The 21,096-nt window shown below is 38.7% G+C and overlaps 1 protein-coding gene across 2 annotated transcripts in view; it reads right to left on the bottom strand.

Moving 5' to 3' along the window:
• Positions 1-6,101: 6,101 nt before the first annotated feature.
• LOC134539803 (nose resistant to fluoxetine protein 6-like) overlaps positions 6,102-21,096 on the bottom strand; it is a 194,394-nt gene continuing 179,399 nt past the window's right edge. Inside the window, exon 12 of one of the 2 annotated variants that reach the window (XM_063382074.1) lies at positions 6,102-6,416. In XM_063382074.1, the coding sequence (XP_063238144.1) occupies positions 6,270-6,416 (147 nt within the window). In that variant the 3' untranslated portion in view covers positions 6,102-6,269. The remainder of the gene's footprint in view (positions 6,417-21,096) is intronic. The other variant, XM_063382075.1, reaches the window with a different exon arrangement.

Raw genomic sequence — 21,096 nt, 5'->3', positions numbered from 1 at the left:
AACGAGAATTTATCCCTTGAAAACGGGAATTTTTTTCTTAAAACGGGAATTTTTGAGTCATTTTGAGGAATTTTGAGGAATTTTTGAGTCCAAAATGGCCGCCGTGACGTCAGAGCAATCGGTCAGTGGCTCGGCACCGCGCACCACAGCCAGAAGCCAGACGCAGGCGTCTGATTTGTATACTACTTAAATTAAATAATGGAATAATATTATCAAATTAGTGTATTGTCATCGGTCCTCGATAAATCTACAAAGTTTGAATGAATTCTGACCGTTTAAAGTGGCTCAAAATTGCACCCAAAGGAGTCGGTTACGATCATACAAACAAACAAACATACAGGTGAAGCTAATATAGAACGTGTAAAAAATGTAAACTTTAAAAATTTTGTGCACATAGAAGTATGAGATGCAGTGCTCAGTTTTCTGTACGTAGCTGTACATAACCTGACAATAAAAAACTAAAAGTAAAAAAAAAATTAAAGAAATAATTGGTTTACTAATAAAGTCGTACCTACAACAATTATTATGCACTTACTTTGAGAACTTTAAACTTTATGTCTAAGTTACTTACATGTAAGTTGACGTAAAAAGGAAGTAGGTACTCTATCTTTAAAAAAAATTCATCAACGCAGTGCTAGCATTGAAAAGTGTGGCGAAAATTCGACCGACACACAGAAAATATAATTTATGAAATCTTTCGTTCATGGAATAATTGACTGCACCTCTCTTTGGGTGATCACGAAATCCATCTAAACGTAAGATAGGCACATGGATAGGTGATAATATTAGTAGTGTATGGTAACACAATACAATAATTTAACTAAGTATACTCATGTTACTTGTGAACGATGCAAATGGAGTAGAGTACAGGTGTAATTTACTTAATAATATAGATTTAAGTTTATAATACGTAATGAATGGGCCGTTTTTTAGATTTTTTATGTATAATTAAAAAATCGTTAATTTTAAGATGCATAGAAAATGTAAAAAATAGCAGTATCTTAACATGAGTGAAAGCTTATTATATATTATTAAATTATTATAAGTTATATATTTTTCAAAGTTATATTTAAAGTTCTCCTAGATTAGGAGAATACTTTCCTGCTAAGTTTAATGCAGTATAGATTATTCAGAGTGCATGTTTTGGTGACTTAAAAAATAAAAATTATTAGACATACAAAGCATGGGCGGTTTATTTACAAATACGAGGCACGTGGGAGGAGAATTCTGAAAGAGGGGTTGGAGAGGGGATTCCGCGCAGTTGGCGGTCCTGTCATGAGGTGAAGAGATAACATGGTGGCTCACGTAGGCGCCGAGCGATAAACATAAACGTACGTCTGAAAGAACGATTTTACATACCTATATTATCTTTTGGGGGGAATAATTAGACCATAGACTGGTCAGGCAATTAGGCGTGCACTGTTTTTCCAGAATGACAGTCGGGAGACATATTACGTCGTACGTCAGTTTGACGATAGTTACGAAGGCCGAAGGTTGATGGCCTCTGTAACTTATGGGGCAGGGGGGAGAGGGAGTATTGGCACTTTTTATCATGACGGCTACGAGGCCGAGCTGGAGAGAAAGACGTCAGGCGAGAAACTAAACTGGATATCACAGTGAGATATAAAACTGGAAACATTACAAATAGTCTCGTCACTAAATGCGAATAGTGCCAGATTAAAATTCTTATCAAAAAATTATAAATATATCAACAATTAAAATAAAAATAAATTTATGTTTTGTTATATTACTGTGATTTATTATAGACGAAAACACACACTACATATAACTGAAACCACACACTCTGCTATCATTTTTGTTACACTCCTTAGTCATAACAGAGTAAACCCAAGTTATGTTATTACTTTGTTACACTTCACTCTCTCTTGATGACATGGGTGACTAGTTGAACTTATAGTTTCAGAAGGCAAAATAACGATTTTGTCTAGATATTAGCACCTCTGTTTTATTTTACTTTCGATTATTTTCACAGTATAATGGTATTTTATAAATTGATTAACAAATATATATATAACATGGAATTAAAATCATATTATTAAAAGAATGGGCTGGCCCTTATCAGACAATTTCATTGATCACTTACACAATTTAAATAAAATACGCAACATTAAAGAGATTAAGTTCCTTTTACAATAAGCACAACTGTAGTGATTAAAGTCCCGAATAAAAAATTTATGTTGTGCAGATAATTTCAACGTCGTGGCTTAATGACATTCTTAAGATCTAATAACTGAATAACTGGAAGTTTGACGATGGCTGGCCAAAGTTATGCAGCTAACGAGGTGTCCGGGCGCCTTAGTCGTCCCCATTGACGGAGGAAGGACTTGAGAGTGAAGTGGTTAGTTCAACATCTGGCCCTTGGAAACTGGTCTGGTTCTTGGAAACTTGTCCGTTCCTTGGACCCTGTCCAAGCTTCCAGGATCAGCCCGGGTGCTGAGTTCGTGAACCCGCGGTTGTCGCGGATGTTTACATGATTATAAAAAATTAATAAATTATGATCAACACAACATGACTACTCCTACGAGGTAGACCTACACGGACTGACTAAATGCTAATCACTAAACTTGTGTGAATCATATCCCTTGTCTAGCTGATTACGTCTTTAAGAAAAACACAGTGACATCTTGATGCTGGAGATACGTTGTGGTCAGTCCGGAGTCGCGGCGTGAAGTCCCTTTGAGGTCGACAGCGACTCGGAATTAGAAGGTGAAGTTCATCAAAAGAAAGGGGGAGGCTTCGGCTTCCGGACCGAAAGGTTCCGAAGAATACCGTGGGGCTTATCGAAAAATACTGACCGATATCTCAAAGTTGGTGGTACTGCCCGATGTCAGTGCGACCTACCGAGGTGCGTCTGAACCAAGTAGAGGTCGACTCACACGAGACCACTGCTAGCATAATGGGGCTTATGGAGTGGACTAGGCCAGCGCTCTGGTGGCCTGGGAAGTAATTACGAGGTACTGGTTGTTGCGGGAGATGCCGGAGGGCAGGCGTTTAGCGGGCGTTCAAACACACAGGGGAAGTAATTCGCAACACTCTCGCTAGGGGGCATAAGCATGTACTTTCCAAGACTATTGTTGAGACAATGAGGTAGGCCAACCCTGGCCAAGGTTAATGGCCGGTCAGTGCTCTGGCCAGTGTTCTCAGGAGAACTTGTAGAGGGGGGGTTAAAACTGCAGTGACAGTGTGAACAGGGCTCTACTAAGCTCGGAGGTATGACTGAATGTTGGTTAAAAATGACTCACGATCATGCTATGGAGTGCTCACCTCAGGACAGGTCTTATAAACAGCCTGCCCTGAGAACTTGCCGGACCTAGCAGTTCTTGTCATGGCTCGGAGGCGAATTACGGGCGACGTTCGTGCGCCAAGGCGGGAATTAAATAATACACAGACTGACTGGCAAAAGATTCAGCAAAATTAGATCTAGGGGTGGGAAAAATTGGGGAGACTGGTCAGACAAAGATTAAACTGGAGAGTACGGGAGGAGGAACAAGTTTAAGTTGTTGCAGTAAGAAAATCAGATGACTAGTTATAGAAATTTTATAAAAATTGAAATTTAAAATTGTGCCAAAATACTTTTCGACTTACATAAACTACTTACAATAAATGAGCTCGCTGGCTCTCATTAATACTGTGCTTTGGCTGTAATACAGTTTAAAGAATATTAATCATTAGGTGGGCACATTTCAAAATTTGTTTGGTTATTACAAAAAATGTAAATGTAAAAAAATGTATATTTATAAATATTTATTCAATGTTATATTAACGTACTATGATTGAACATGTTGATCTCAGATATTGGACATGATGTAGGATCACAAAGTAGGTGATATGAGGGAGGCCGAAAAGCACTGAGGGAACTGTGTCCTGGGAAACTCTGTGACGAAGGGGATTGCAACCCCTGTAAATTGTTATGGTAGCCCTGTAAATGGGTATGGTAGCCCTGTATATGAACGTCATAGCTCTGTAACATACAAACTAAATGGGAGTAGAACACCTGTACATGTTTCTCTGTCTGTCCACAAGAAGTCGAAGGCATTTAGTCATGGCTCTGCCTAGTCTGATGATGGATCAGGCGAAAGATAGAAATTTAGCACTTGCTTAAAGCTAAGTGCACCCCGGTCCCAGACATATAAATGTATTAATTCTGGTTTGAAACTCGAAATATCAACGAATTCAGATTAAATATGGATAATGTGAAACAAATTTAAAATAAAAAAATAAAGTTATCATTTCACTCAAATTTAATTATTAAAAATATATATTTATAATCGTAAAACATGATATTATGGTCCTAAAAAATATAAGTAACTATAAATTGATTTAATTTTTATGCCGTCGGATCTTCCATGGTGGGCAAGAAAGTTTACACTGCCTTAAAGGGGGTTTAAACATAGGTCGTCCAAAGGTTGAGTGCTGGGGATCTAACCCAGTGACACTTGGTGGTCATAGGATGTTTAACCTAGAGGACCCGGTGGTGGCTCGTTGGCGGAGAGGGCTACTGGGTGGCTAGCTTGACCTTGCTCGACTTTTAGGAAATAAACAAAAATTAAACCTTGATGCCACAGTGGAAGTCACAATTAAAAAACCATGTACAATCATTTCATCATCATGATGCAAAATAAACTATTAACTTTGAGGAGAGTGCTATAGAAAAATGTAAACTTCAAAATTGTTTTACACATAGATGTACGAGCTGCAGTGCTCAGTTTTCTGTACATAGCTGTACATCACCTGATAATAAAAAACCGAAAGTAAAAAAAAAATTAAGCAATAAGTGGTTTACTAAAAAAAATCGTACTTACAACAATTATTATTCACTTACTTTGAGAACTTTAAACTTTGTATATAATTGTTACTTACATGTACGTCGATGTAAAAAGGAAGTACTCCATCTTAAAAAAAATTTATAATTGCAATGCTAGCATAGAAAAGTGTGAGGAAAATTCGACCGACACACCCACAATATAATTTAGGAAACCTTTGGTACATGGCAAAAGTGACTGCATCTCTCGTTGGGTGATCACAAAATCCATCTAAACGTAAATAGGCACATGGATGGGTTATTATATTAGTAGTGTATGGTAACACAATAAAATAATATGACCAAGTATATTCATGTTACTGGTGAACTATTCAAATGGAGTAGAATACTCGTGTATTTTACTTAAGAATATATATATTGAAGTTTATAATACGTAATGAATGAGCCCTTTTTTTAGATTTATTTATGTAAAATTAAAAAAATCGTTAATTTTAATATCCTTAGAAAATATAAACAATGGCAGTATCTTAACATGAGCGAGATGTTATTTTATATTATTATATTTTTAAAGGTTATATATATTAAGTTTTATTTTAAGTTCCCTTAGATTATGAAAATACTTTTTTGCTAAATTTAATGCAGTATAGATTATTCAGAGTGCATGTTTTGGTGACTTAAAAAATAAAAATTATTAGGACATACAAAGCATGGGCGGTTTATTTACAAATACGAGGCACGTGGGAGGAGCACACTGGAAGAGGGGTTGGTGAGGGGATTCCGCGCAGTTGGCGGTCCTGTCATGAGGTGAAGAGATAACATGGTGGCTCACGTAGGCGCCGAGCGATAAACATAAACGTACGTCCGAAAGAACGACTATACATACCTATATTATCTTCTGGGGGGAATAATTAGACCATAGACTGGTCAGGCAATTAGGCGTGCACTGTTTTTCCAGAATGACAGTCGGGAGACATATTAAGTCATACGTCAGTTTGACGATAGTTACGAAGGCTGAAGGTTGTTGGCCTCTGGAACTTATGGGTCAGGGCGGAGATGGAGTATTGTCGCATTTTACCACGACGGCTACGAGGCCTTTTGGTCCGGACGCCAAATATTATCCTTTTTTTAGTTTCTAACATTGCTCAAATAAACATTACTGTAAATGTAAATGTTACGACGTTAAAAGAATCAAATATGATCTGGCCGCTATTCATTTAGCTTAATATCTTTAAAACTTTTCTATTTTTGCATGTATAATGACATTTTGTAAATTTTTTCTATTTCTTACATTATATATTAAAATTAAACGGTATAGCTAGCGTTAACAATTTTTATAATTTATCTTTTAAGTAACCACATAAAATGCACACATATACAAAAATTATAAGTTGCTCCAATTCTGCTTCATAAACGTAAATGTAGGCCAACTTGGTAAAATATAACAATACAGTGTTTATGACAGTGAAGTATCATTTTACGCGATGTTTCATGATGACTTTTGATGGTTGACGTGTTTGGTCAAGTCCCTCTGGAACACGAGCTTCTCCAGGGCCCTAACTGGAGACTCCGTCAGCACCATGAGCAGGAACGACAGGGCGAATGAGAACATGACGTCACCCATCAGCATCCACAGCTGCGGGAAAGGAAAACGAAACAATGCTTTGATTAACTAGTTTCTCATAAGCGATCCGTTGCTCACTCTGAATGCATTCAGGTATAAGTAAATTTAAAAATAGTTACATACATATACACATATATTTTAATCTAACCTTCTTGTGAATTCAAATCTTTTATCAACCAGAATGTCTTACTCCATAATAATAGAAACATTTAACAACCCATTTATTTATGACAAGACACAAACATATAACTCACTTAATTTATTTCTCCAGCAAATATAATTAGGTCAGATTGACCACTGGACATCTGAATTTGCTTCGCCAAAAACGCACCCATATCATATTCTTGTGGTTGAGGTTTCAATATCATTGGATTGTCGGCATTGCATTGTGTAATCACACAGATAAAAAGCTGTGCATTTCACGTAAAAAATTGACAACCCCTGAAACATATGCTTTTATGGGTCATAAAATACACTATAGAATAGTTCATCACATATAAGAAGAGTTGCAAGTCATATATATGTATGTATATATATATTGTATAGGTCCAACATACACAAATCAACAGGATCTTGTAGCAGGAGGTAACTATAAACACGCAGATAATGTTACATAATTATTTAATAGCACCACTATCCAATATAAAAAGTGATTCCTTATCCTCAGTACAAAAAATATGCTTCACTTACGTTCAGCTTATGCATATAAGCAAGTAAAAGGCTTTGTGATGTTATCATGTGTTTGGTCACGATAAGTTCTGTTCTAATATTTTACATTAAAAACAAAATTAAGTCCATGAGAAAAATTTTGTTCTTACGAACGTGAGCAAGGCCACGACATGTGCAGGTGCACAGCGGGCTGACATAATTTGTGGCCCCTGAACATGAGACGTTCCGCGCGCACCTGGGTCACCGCTTCCCCTCCCACCAGCCCTCAGCTCCCCGCGCGGCGCTGATAGTTTGACATCCGAAATATGACAGCTGCGGAGTTACGTGAGCCGCCGACACGTTTTTCGAGAGATTTCTGCTGTCCGGCCGGCGCGAAATGACGCGACTGTCCCCAGCTGCACTCGTGATTTCTAGAAAGTGCCTGGGCTGATATATAAGACGAGGACGCCCACCTAAGAGTCAGAGTTCAGGCGGGAGCTTTCCCGCAGTGGAGTTTCCGGGCGATAGTGCCGCGGGTGCGGCAGAGTGGCGAAGTACTTGGACGAAGGTTCCAGGGCAGGGAGTGAGTGAATGAATGAGTGGAGTTGGGAGTTTTCCCGCGGCGGTGTTTCTGGGCGATAAAGCGGCGAATTCCCTGAATGAAGGTTCCAGGGCGAAGAGTTCAGTTCCGGGAGAAAGTGTAGCGGGCGCGGCAGAGTCCCGAGCGAAGTCCCGAGCGAGGCGTCGAGTGGGACCTCGGCGAAGGCAAGTGCGTCGGCGGCATTGGAGTGTGGCAACGAAGTCCTGCGGCGGAGATCCACGAGGGGTGCTGCGGTGAGAGTTGCACCAGAGGTGCGGCCCAGCGAGGTGTGTTTTTGCTTGTAAGAAACGAGTGACTGGGGAAGCAACAATTTGAAGTACAATTGATTATATGCCATTTTAGAAAATTATTTGTAAGTGACCATCAATAAAACTGTGTGTGTAATAAAATCTTTAATTGGGCTATCCTTTTACAAACCCGCGATTCGTAACAATATATAACCTTACCTGTTTATAATGCGTGATATTCATATATTGTGACATCATATGTCATAGATAAGATACAGCTGTGTGCGGTAAAAGACTGCCAAATTCAAGTAAAAACATGGACTAAGTATAGGGTTACTTTCAAAACAACTTCAAACTCAGGGGTACCCACCAAGATATTAGCAAGAAGAAGAATACAACAGGATAACTCGTCTGTGTGTAGATTGTTTGAACCACAGTGAAGAAACCTTCCAAAACTTTCTGTAACTATCCCAGACTTTCTGTTTCATAAAAGAGAAATTGTTGGATTTCTTGAAGTGGTTAGAGGGGAGAGGGAGGAATTTACTATATAAATATTCAAGTTTTTCTGTAGTTCAGTATGAAGCAGCAAGAACCATCAGTAGAACACCATCTAAATAGATGACCTCAGATAGAGACAGAGAGAGAGAATGGAGAAGGGGGCAAAAAAAAATTTGTCGGTCAAGCCTAGTAGTTTATTATTTTTTATTTAAATTCTGTGTTTCATCATTGTGAAATCCATTCAAATTCTCGTGAACCATTAGCTTTTTGTATGTCATAAGTTTTGTATCAATGGACTAGGTTACCAATGAAAGTAAATTATGGGCCTCAAGCCATCTCCAGAATCCCGTAGAAAGTGTTAGGAAAGTTTGTGCATTATTTTGTATTCATTTATATTGACGATGTATGAATCTACCATCTAACATTTGAGGAACATATGCTCGAAGCATTCCGGGAGGCAGGATTCACTCTCAATAAAAAAAAATGTTGCTTAGGCAGGGAACCATGTTTGTTATTTAGGATTTTTTAATGGTGAGTTTTGGTCTGATCCAGACAAGGTAAAATTATTGTTATCTTTCCTTCCTTCCAAGAACCTAAAAGGGGTCAGATCGTTTTAGGAGATGGCTGACATTCATGATCAATTCATTCCAAATTTTGCTCAGCTAGCAGAGCCTATGAATTATTTTTTAAGAGAAAAATGTGTATATTTTTGAGGAGCTCAACAGCAACCACCTTTTGTTAAACTAAATAAATCTCTAACTAGCCTCTTGTTTTACAAATTCCTCATATCGAAAATAAATTTAAGTTGCATGTAAAGGCTATTTCAATTGCACTAGATACAGTGCTAAGTCAGAGAATTAATGGACATCTTCAACCAGTTGATTTTGCTGGTCTTCTGAAAGGAACTACACTATTTATGAGAAGGAATGTTGTCCATTTCGGTTCGGGATGAAGCGTTTTTCGGAATACCTTGAATTTTGACTTTTTCTGTTGTATACAGACAATCAAGCCTTAAAGCTGGCACCTTGCTTCGATGAAACCTGTTGGTATATTAACACATTGTTTGGTTCAATTGTCTGAATTTAATTTCAAAATTCATCATGTCCGGGGGACTGATAACATAGTGTCCCATGCACTCACACAGATGTATTGTGAGGATGAAATTGTACAAAATAAAGTTTCAACGAATAGTCACCCTGATTCTAAAGAGAATACTGTTGAGGGAAGAATTATGTCAGTATTACACCATTTCCAAAAGTAATTTGTTAACATCAAGGAATACCAGAAGGATAATGAGTGTCAGGAAATTTTGGGTGGCATTGTGGAAGGAACAGCTGTGTACAGTTTAAAGAAAGGTCAAATAGTGTGAACTACCAAAGAATGTGATTTTGGTATTTTTATCCAGTAGAGGTTCGTAGTATGAGTTTTATTATTAAAATTCATTATTAGTGACCATGAAGGCCATGATAAAAAAAACCATAGCTCAGAATAATAAATTTTTTTTCCTTGGCCATGTGTGCGTAAAGAGGTAGATAAGATAGTTATGGCCTCGGTAAATTATCAGAAGCCAAAATCATGTAATTTTAAGTGTGAATTTAAAAATTCTCCTAACATAGCTAGTTATATTTAGGAATGTATGTATTTGCATTTTGTAGGTTAGTTGCCACGAACCACCTCAGGTTAATAGACAGATTTACTAAATTTCGTTTTTTTTTTCTTCCCCCTGAGAAGCTTAAACATGGGCAATTAGTTTAGTACACACTATCTCCCTACCAAATCCAAGGTAATATCGTGAAAATATAAAGGTAGCTATTCAGACGCTCTTGTAGGTTTCGTAGCGTAAATGGGACAAATCCGTGTATTGCCTGGCTTTTTGTTTTAATAATGCAGTAAATTATGCATCTAAACATACTCCCATTAAGCTTTTCCTAGGCAGATCTTTGTTTCCCCCGTTGGTAATTATGAGATCCGAGAACACATTTGTGTGTGATTCAGACAATCTGGGAAATAGTGATGATATTTGGTTTGAGGTTGCTAAGAATTTGACAATGTACAATCAAAACCTAGTAGTGAAATAGGATATATAATTTTTGATTTCATTTGAAATGAGAATTTTAGTGTCATTTGATTCTCACTTCCTTTATTCTAAAATTGACTAAATACCAACAAAATTGGTCTACTATTTTAGGGTCCTTTTACAGTAATATATCTAGTTGAAGTCCTTTAACTCTTATATGGTTTGTTTATGTAATACTCTACCTCTCTCTCAAAGCAAAGAAGTGTTTTCAGATTGTATAGAGTTTTATTACCAATGTGATGTGTTAAAATTTGAATTTGCTCTTAAATATAAGATTATTTATTATGATTTATAATGTTTATGCTTAAATACATATATTGAATGGATTGAGAGCTAAGTGCTTTAATATGTATGCTATCCAGTCAATTTTGGTGATATGTTAAATAACTATGATATCGGATTTAGTCAGAAAGGTTTAAGTGTGTTAAAGTTGCCAAATTACTCTTTGTGCCAAAATAGAATGATAACTGAATGATTACAATATTGCGATCTTGCTTTTTCTCTCTCTGCATGTTTTTTTGTGGGATGTTAAGATAGTTAGGACTCTTTTCTCTCCACTTGTCTCTAATATTCTTGGATGAATCTTACTTCACATGCAAGAGCATCAGCTCAATGAAGACTTGCACCTCCGCCATCGGGTTATCACCCTCTTCACAGAAGCACGCATGCCACCATCTAAGACATAAAACCAGTCGCAGTACCAGAAACTACATCAGCACCTATTAGAGCTCCAGCACTTGCAGGTAGCCTCACCACTTTTCTTTATTACTTTTGGCTTATAGATCTTTAGAGACACTGACAAGTGAAGAAGTTACTTGAAACTGGCCATTCCAAGACTTTTCATCAGCAGAAAGAAGACGCCCTCATGCATTGAAGTTTTAGGGGAGAAGGAAGTGACCGTGAGTTTGGTCATGAGACATTTCATTTTATAATTCTATATTAAACACATTTAAGCGCTGGTATGGAGTGCTGGTGTTATATTAAAAAAATCTGTATAGCGGCGACCGAGCTTAGACCATGGTGACTCTTTGGAGGGAAATAATTAAATAATAATTATAGACTTAAGATGGTGGTGCCTAATTGGACCATGAGATGCTGATACTTTTAAATCACGTCATTTTAATTTTAAAACAATATTATTATTAAATATTTTGCTTACCATGTAACCTTACCTGCTTTACATGTGGAAGAATTATATCTTGTGACATAAGGTTTAAGGAAATCGCGTGTTACAAAAAGTGAAGCGATTATTGATATCAGATTATTAACAAATATATAAAGAGCATTAAATATAACTTAATATCTTACAAATTGAAGTACAGCAGAGACATTTGCAGTTAATTCTTTTTGGAAATAACTTTCACATTCGGTAATTGTTTTTAATAATCTTTGAAATAAGGTTCGTATTGGGCAACATCCCATAACATTATGCAAATGGATGCTTAGGAGCCATAATACATCAGCGGGGACAACCAAATACATGGACGATGTCACATCTGGTTTTCGGTGAGGTGCAATTTTGTGTGCCATCCTATGACATTCCAAATAATGGGTGTGCCATCCTAGCACACTTAAAATGATGGGTTGCTTTTCTTGCACACATAAAGGGACAATTTAAACTTAAAAGAACAATAATTTTCAAAACATTCTTCAAAACTATTGTTCTCCTCGGCATAGTCGGAAAAGTAAAAACTATTTTTGGCACAAGAGAACCATTTAGATAGTAGTAATTTTTCAGACAACCACAAAATACAGTCTTTTCTAGGTAGAATCCAGTCTAAATACACTAAGAACAGTTGTATTTCGCGGTACAATTTGAGACGAACTCAAAGCTGGTTGTTGTGGATCTAATCCAAGTTATTGGCAAATTATTTATCACACTAAAGGTTGATATTTTTAATACAACTAAAATTCAAACTCATATAGTAGTATAGGATAGCTTGTCAGGGTCATAGGCTTCCGAAGGAGGAGCCGAGGGGAGCCGAGATAAATTATGTGTATTGTGACGTCACGGCGGCTAACTTTGATGACCTCGACCTTCAGCTTTGACTTTGTCCTCGTCCTTGAATTTTCTTTCAAAATTTGCCTAAAATGACCCTAAATTTGCCCAAAATATGCCAAATCTGTTTTGTTTTTTTTTTGTAAAAAAAAACTTCTGCAAAAATTCTCAAAAAATTTGATAAATAAAAAATTTCTATTATTCTAGGAAAAATTACTGTTGTGATATAATTTCCTTTCATATTCCACAAAAATACTATATTTTTGAATTCGAAAAATCTCAAAACTTGTGCATTAGAAACAACACAAATTCCATTTGAGGCTTAAGAATCCATATCTACAGCCTTCTTAAGCCTCCGAGGTCATGATGTTCAAGATAAGGATGACATGGCAGCCATCTTAGATATACCATATTTAAACTGTGCATTATCTCTAAAAAAATCAGGAATATTTTTAAAATTTATAAACAAATTTTTCATTAAAAAATATTTTAATAAAAAATTTTAAAAACTTACTGTTGCACATATCGTTATGGTCAACATCTTGGATTTTAGAAAAGTTTTTTATGTAACCAGCCAGATTATTCCGACCAATGGCTGGCGTTCGCACATTCCCCTCCCACATATGCGGCCTATCAGGGTAAGGTGGAAGAAATTTCCAGTTTGTTTATTAATACATTCCAGAGCTATAATTTAAACAGAACTGTTAGGGATCACTCCCTCTTTTTATCGTGATTGTATTAAAGCTTTGGCAATGACCAGCGACTGGGACCACCAACCCAGCATAGTCACCGCCTCAGCCCCACACCTAACTCGCTTTAATAAATGGTTGTATTCTGAGCCCTAAGACTTTATCTGCACTGCTGGCGCCTTCCCCAATCTCATACATTACGATGGGACCTCTCAAAACACCCAGTGAACCCGTGATCCGGTGGAGGCATATCAAACCTCTGTTAGCTGTTCAGGCTAGTATCGGAGCTGTGACGTCGTTCACCATGTCAACTCCGCATTGGGCTAGAGAATCCTTGGAGCCTGCTCCAAGCGATCGGAGCACCACTACCAAGTACGAGTCCTACTCGTAATCATAATCCTGGCCCTTGGAGGAAACCTCAGCTGGACACCATTCAACCTTTCATGGATTCTTCCTGTACTACTACCAACTTGGCGTCTATACGGCATAAGACGTTCGCCAGCAGCTAACAGACTGCCACTTTTCAGAGTTACTCCACTGGATGTCCTCGTCTCCTCGGACTACCCTCCGCCCTGCCATACCTCGGCCCAACAAATTTACAGCCTATTAAAGCCCGGAAGTGCCTGAACTCATCCGGTGGCAACCGCAGGAAGCCCTGGCTAGACATGACAATCCGGTCGTGCGTCGGCTAAAGGGCCTCGGAGTTACCTCGGTACCTCCCCCGACCCCTGGACTAGGGAAACATATCACACCTATTTGAGTAGTTTACAGCTCTTTTTTAAGCTCTGGTGCCCCCGAATTGCCAGTGTCATTTTCGATGGTTCCAGTACCATAGGCCTGATTCATTCACTATGGGGCTCTTTGGGACAGAGATACCGAGGCTCGGCAGTCAAACCCCCCAGAAAGGTTTCAAACGCATATGCTGTTGCCCGCAGATTCAGCCAGTTCACAATTTCTGGTCCCATGCATGTAATTATGGATGCACTGCGGCAGGGTTACATCCTGCATTGTCCTATTTAGTTAAGACGATGCTGTTACTACAGGTTGATGCTTCCCATCCCAACATGGTCACCACGATTCGCACAGCAGTGCCCACGTGGAGGCATAGGATTGACACTTGGTGCGGAGAGGCTTTATATTCTCATTCTTGCACCCATTAGGTAGACCTGATGGATTATGTCTCCGATTCTAGAGCTAGCATTAGATCCGACACTCGGGGGACAATCTGCTGGCCCGCAGGGTCAGGTCCACTCCCGCCAAGTAACTAGCCATCTTGAATGTATATGACATAACTGTTGCGCATTTAGTTAAGGACACCATCATGGATTTTAAATAGCTGTACTTTTCGTTACATTCGCCATATTGAAAATCCGTATTTATCAGATTTAAATATGAAAAAAATTAAATTTAATAAGAAAATTAATTCAACAAATTAAAAGATAATAACCTAACTTACATCCCCGGTTAGACCACAGTCCGAGCAAAAAAAAAAATTACGACAGATCCTTTCTCCATGGAAGTCACTGACAACCTGACCTCCCACCACTAATGTCAATGTAGATTTTTAACGTCAGTTGGTATTATGTAACGTCCGTCATCTTGATTTATGTTTATAAATCAGCACTCAAAATTTTTTGTGTTATCAGGAGGAATTCAAACAAGAAACAACCATTAATCAGTCAAATAGTCAAACAGAATAATAAACTTGATAAATTGATTAATAAATAAATATGTATATAAAATATGAAATTACATTAACATGGATTTAAAATTAAATTATCAAAATAATGGGCCGGCCCTCATTAGAAAATTATCCTTAATCATTTGATAAAATTCAAATATAATCAGCAAACAAAAACAGGTTAATTAATTACAATCCTAGTACATTTTGAGCAATTAAAGTCCCGAAAGCAAACTTTCTGGTTGTCCGATCTTTTCAACATCGTGATTAAATGCTATTCCGAATATATAAAAAAACTGAAGGACTGGAGGTTTGACGATTAATGGTGGAATTGGAGCTGCTAACTGGACGTCAGGGCGCTTTAGTCGTCCTGATTGCTTGAGGAAGGGCACGAGGGTGATGTTTACAGGTCGATACTTGGCCTTTGGTCCCTGTCTGTGAACAGATCCGATACAAACATGTTCAAAACTGGTTCACAGACAGTTGGCAAAATAGCCAGAAAATGCCTTCTAACCACGATGATGGTCAGGGAATAAAGGTAGTCAAAAACTCACCATACAGGGAGAAGGCTTAGGGTACGGAGCTTGCAAACCCGTGGTTGTCGCGGATGTTTCCATGATTCCAAAGAATAGTAAATATAATAAAGTATGATTAACGAAGCATTACTACTTGTACGAAGTACGCAGACTGCCTAATTACGTAATACTAAAGTTGTGAAAAAAAACATCCCTTGCCTAATTAATTACATATTTAAATGACCGGAGTGAAGTATTGATGCCAACGACGCGGTGTGGTCAGTCAGGAATCACGGCGGTAAGTCAGTTTTGGAGCGACAGTGATTCATAATTAAAAGACTCAGTCAATCAAAAGAAAGGGGGGAGGGCTTGTCGAGAAATACTGACTTCGATATCTCGAAGTTGGAGGTACTTGCCGATGTCAGCGCGACCTACTGAGGGGTGTCCGAAACAAGGAGTGATCGACTTACACGAGGCGACTGCTAAAGCATTGGGATTATGGAGGGGACTAGTCCAGTGCTCTGGTGGTCTCTAAATGAACTATGGTGTGCTGTCTGCTGCATGAGGCGCCAGGGGGCAGTTATTTAGTGAGCATTCAAACACCCAGGGGAAATAATTCGCAACTCATCTGCTAGAGGTCAAAGGCGGTACTTTCGAAGGCTAGTATCGAGATATTGAGACAGGCCGACCCTGGCCGCTGTTATTGGCATGTCAGTGCTCTGGGCAGTGTTCCCAGAAAAACCTGGAGAAAGAGGGTGGAAACTGCGATGACAGTGGGAACAAGGTCTTATTGAGCCCGCAGGCATGACTGGATGTTGCTGAAAATCACTCGAGTTCATGCCATGGAGTGCTATCTTCAGGCGAGGTCTTAGAATCAGCCTGCCCTGATAGCTTGCAGGACATAGCACTTCTTGTCACGGTTCGGAGGCGAATTACAGGCGACATATGTGCACCAAGGCGGGGATAAGACGATAGCACCTGCTGGGTCATTAGATGTTTGGCAAATTAGATTTATACTGGGAAAGATCGGGTACACAGGTCTGACAAAGATTAAACTGGAATGTACAGGAGGTGGAAAAAGTTTAAGTTATTGCAGCAAAAAATAAAATGACTGTCAATAGAATTTTTCAAATATTCAAATTTAGAATTGTGCCAAAAATACTTATTGGCGGCACACTGACTTTAGTCTCTGTTACTAAACATTCAGAGGGATATTATAGATCTTACTGGTGCTTCTAAAAGCGTAGTTTGTCAGGTAAATTATCGCTAACACACCTGGCTGCATGGCACAAGCTGTAGGAGCTCCGACACTAAATACTCCGCTGCCAGCTTGCGGGAGCATGGTTCGTTAGCATAGCTTAATGTACCAGCGTCTTGGCAGACTCTACCATAAGTTTATTATGCTAGAAGAAAATTGATGTATATTGTGTAGCGACTATAAGTTCACATAATTCAGTCCTCCAGAACGATACTGCGTACCAGGAAGAAGCAAATAAAAATATATTTTCTTTATCATGCTGCTTAAATTTAATGGCCTGATAGCCTCATGAATCCACTAAAAACTGCCTCAGACCCAGACCATGTTGTTTAGGTCGTCCACCTTACTTGTTTTCTCTGGACTGCCATGTCTCCCCACTGGCAAAACTCGTTCAGGCGTAGTAGCTTCCTTAGCTGCCAAGTCCAATGCCGCAGCTAGACAGAGTGTCGCAGGCGGCTACCGCAGTTTCTTGCTCGAAGACTCATGAGCCAGTGCCGCGGTCACGACATCGCGCTGATCACCAATCTTCGCAGCGGCCAGTTGGCGTCATAGCTGCAGTAGACATGACTGCCAACCCGTCCTGCCTAACGTTATCAAACTAGACTCAAAGTCAAATAATAAGTGCCTTAAAAAATTACAACAGCAAAACAAAATTTGATATTAATTAAAAAATAAACAAAAAACAATTAGAGGCAGGAATACATGTCTCACCTGTGTCGAGAATGTATCACTGTGGCGTATTTATACACTATGGCGAGATCGTATCCCTGTGGTGAGGTCATAGTACACAAAGTTGAATTGTTGACCATCCTTTTAATTGGGTTTCCGATTCAGCTTTCTTTTTGAATGTGCTTCCAAGTATGCTTTTTTTATAGAGTTTGTAATTGTGTTTCCTTTTCTGATTGTTCTTCCGGTTGTGATTCCTTTTGGTTGATTGTGCGTCCGATTGTGATTCCTTTTGGTTGATTGTGCGTCCTTTTTTCTATGGTGCTTCCTTGCGTTGATAATGCTTCCGTCTAAAAAATGCTTCCTTTTTAATGTGCATCAGTGAGTCTGTAATCCGGCCATGATTGGCGTCGTTTTTAGGAGATGCCTGGTTTAAACGCCTGACATTAACCATAATCTTTTAAAAAGTTTGAGCATTATCAACCAAAATTATCTCTCGGTTCGGTGATGCTTAGTCTATAAATCTAACTGTATAGGATGACCTTTCCTCGTGGTTCTGAAATGCTTGTACTGTACTATGATTTTGTACGTTAACTTTTAAAAAATGTTTTCCCAAGTATTGACGAAAATTAACTCTTGACTACTGATTGGGTGTTTTTGACCATCTACTGGATGCGTATGGCTACCAACCGGATGTGGCTGGCCACATACTGGGCATGCATTTATGGCTATTGCATAGACGTGTATGGCCTCAGACTTGACACATGACTGACATGCATAGTTTACAACAAGACATAGCTGGTTACCTATTATGTGTCTGGCTACTCAATAGATATGTCTGACCACTAACTGGATATACCTTACCACCTATTGTACGTGCGTTCCTGGCAACTGTATAATCGTGCCTAGACATCGACTGGATTTGACTGGCCAACGATTGGACATACATCGCCTATCAGTTAGACGTGTCTTTCCATCCGACTAGACGTGTGTGACATGCCAACCTGCTGATATGCATAGCTTACATCAAAACTTGTCTCGTCACCATTTACATGCCTGGCCACTGAAAAGACATGTCTGACCACCAACTCGACATACCTTGCGACCTACTGGATGTGCATTCCTGGCTACATATTAGACATGGCTGGTTAATAGACTCTAATGAAGAGATTCCCTGAGAAGACATGACATGGCATGCAAATTTCTCACTTCACCTTCTAAGAAGAGTGTAGACATAAAGCAACGGTTTTAATTTGCTTGTATTAAGTACATGCGGAATTTCTGTAATAATTTATTATTTGTAATTTTGTGGTTTTTTAATCTACCTGTATTTTTTGATAATTTTAATTACAATAATTTTTATTGCATCAAGCATGGATTAAACCAATGATGGTTATCGAAAGAATCAATAATAATTGTAAAATTTTTATTTTAAATTTTTTTTAGAATATTCCCCTAACTTCTAGTTTAATATTTACATAAATTTAAGATGGTGCCGGATGAAATTATGGCAGATGCTACGGAAATAAATACTACTGCACTCTACTTGGCATGAACTAAAATGGCGGCAGCACCCACTAGCACACGGAAATGAGACGCCGACCTCCATCCACAAGACATAACCAAGATTTCGGACCGAGGATGACTGCCATATCATACTAGCTGGCATAATATCTGCCTTAGCATTGGTCATGAGAAGTCAGTCTGAGTGTGGCTTCAGTAAAAGAAGGATACATCACTATTTTTAATCGAAAAACCTGTTCTGATTTTAAACTAAACTCCCTGGGGTCAGTTGAAATTAATTAAAATTTTTAAATTGTATTTTTATAAATTTAAATTTTTTTTCATTAAAATAGGTTAATATTTACGGTTTTTAAGGCGGCAGCCATAACAAAAATGCAATGGTGATTTCATAATTCACGATATCAGATCTGTTTATTAAAATTAAAAAAAATAACTTCTGATTATTCAAAATGTTTTGGTTTTCTAAAATAAAAATACCTATTTTCAAAATGGCCATTGAAATGAATGGTGCAATGATAGTGTGGGGTGTGTTATTCCATGTTGGCGGAGATATTATGAAATATTTAATTAATTATATTTTGTATTATTTAAAAAATATTTCCTAATTAAAGCATTAAAATAATGCACTTTTGAGATGGTGGCCGTAATGGAAATTGCAGAAACTGGTAGTGGGGTGTTCAAATACAAAATGGCAGCTATTTTGTCAGAATCTTAGAAAGTCTGTGCCGCCAATAAGTATTTTCGCACAATTCTAAATTTGTATTTTTTTTTAAATTATGTCGCCAGTCGTTTTTTGCTGCATGAACTTAAACTTTTTCCGCCTCCTGTACACTCCCGTTTAATCTTTGCCAGACCCGTCTCCCCAATCTTTCCCACCATAAATATAATTTGGCCAACTATATAATGACCCAGCAAGTGCTATCATCATATCCCCGCCTTGGTGCATGTACGTCACCTGTAACTTTCCTTTGAGCCATGACAAGAAGTACAATGTCCTGCAAGCCATTAGAGCAGCTAGGTTCTGAGAGACTGCCTTAAGCGATTGATTTCAGGGATGAGTACGTGTCATTTTGCTCGAGCCCTCGACACGTTGCCTGCCGCTGCCGAGAGAATTTCCCACTGGCAGCAACACATTTCCCATCGCTCCCCCTTACAGCCTTTCCAGGGATTCAGGCCCAGTGCAATGGTCGGGTGATACCCCAAGCCAATCTCAAGGACACAAATTTCGGAATGTATCGCCATCTGGCCTCTCATGGCAGAGTTGCGAGTCATTTCCCCTGGGTGTTTGAATGCCTTCTAAACGCCTGCACCCTTGCCCCTCACGAAACAAACAGTGCACTGTAGTTCGTTTCCAAGCGACCAGAGTGCTGCACTAGTACCCTCCATAAGCCCAATGCTTTAGCAGTCGCCTCGTGTGAGTCGATCTGTCCTTGTTATGGACACCCCTCGGTAAGTCGCGCTGACATCGACCAGTTCCACCAACTTCGAGATATTGAAGTCAGTATTTCTCGACTACTCCCTCGGCAATCTTCGGATCCTTTCAGTCCGGAAACCGAAGTCTCACCCTTTTCTTTTGATTGACTTCGTATTTTAATTACGAGTCACTGCCACCCCAAAGTGACTTCGCGTCGCGACAGCAGATGGACCACACCGCATCGTCGGCGAGCCGCACATTAAGATTTCACCCTGGTCGTTTTTTAAATATATAATCAGCTAGGCAGGCGATGATATCCCTACAACTTTAGTCATTTGTCTGTTGGCGTACCTCATATAAGTAGTCATGCTTCGTTAATAATACTTCATAATATTTTCTATCATTTGAATCATGGAAACTTCCGCGATAACCGCGTATGCGCGAGCGACGCACCCTGGCTGATACAAGAAGCCATCTCCCTGTATGGTGAGTTTTTGCCTATTTTCTGCCTATTTTGCTAACTGTCTATGAACCAGTTCTGATAATATTTTTTTCGGACTTTTTCGCAGACAGGGTCTAAGGGCCGGATGCGGACCTAACAACACCACCCTCGAGTCTTTCCTCCAGCAATCGGGACGACTAAGGTGTCCTGACGCCTCGTTAACAGTGCAACTTCGGCCAGCGAATGTCAAACCTCCAGTCCTTAATATTTTTTATATATTTACAGAATAACAGTTAGATCTCGAAATTGAAAAGATCGAACACCAGAAATTCTTCTTTCGGGTCCTTAATCGCTCTCAGCGCAATGGAATTAATTGTAAAACTTAACCTATTTTTTTGTTTCTGATTCCGTTTTCATTATGTCCAACGAGACTTAATGGTAATTTTCTATTTA

This window comes from Bacillus rossius, chromosome 16, assembly GCF_032445375.1.
Source record: "Bacillus rossius redtenbacheri isolate Brsri chromosome 16, Brsri_v3, whole genome shotgun sequence".
NCBI lineage: Eukaryota > Metazoa > Arthropoda > Insecta > Phasmatodea > Bacillidae > Bacillus > Bacillus rossius.
The sequence above is the reverse complement of the archived record's forward strand: the minus strand, read 5'-3'. Positions and strand labels throughout refer to the sequence as shown.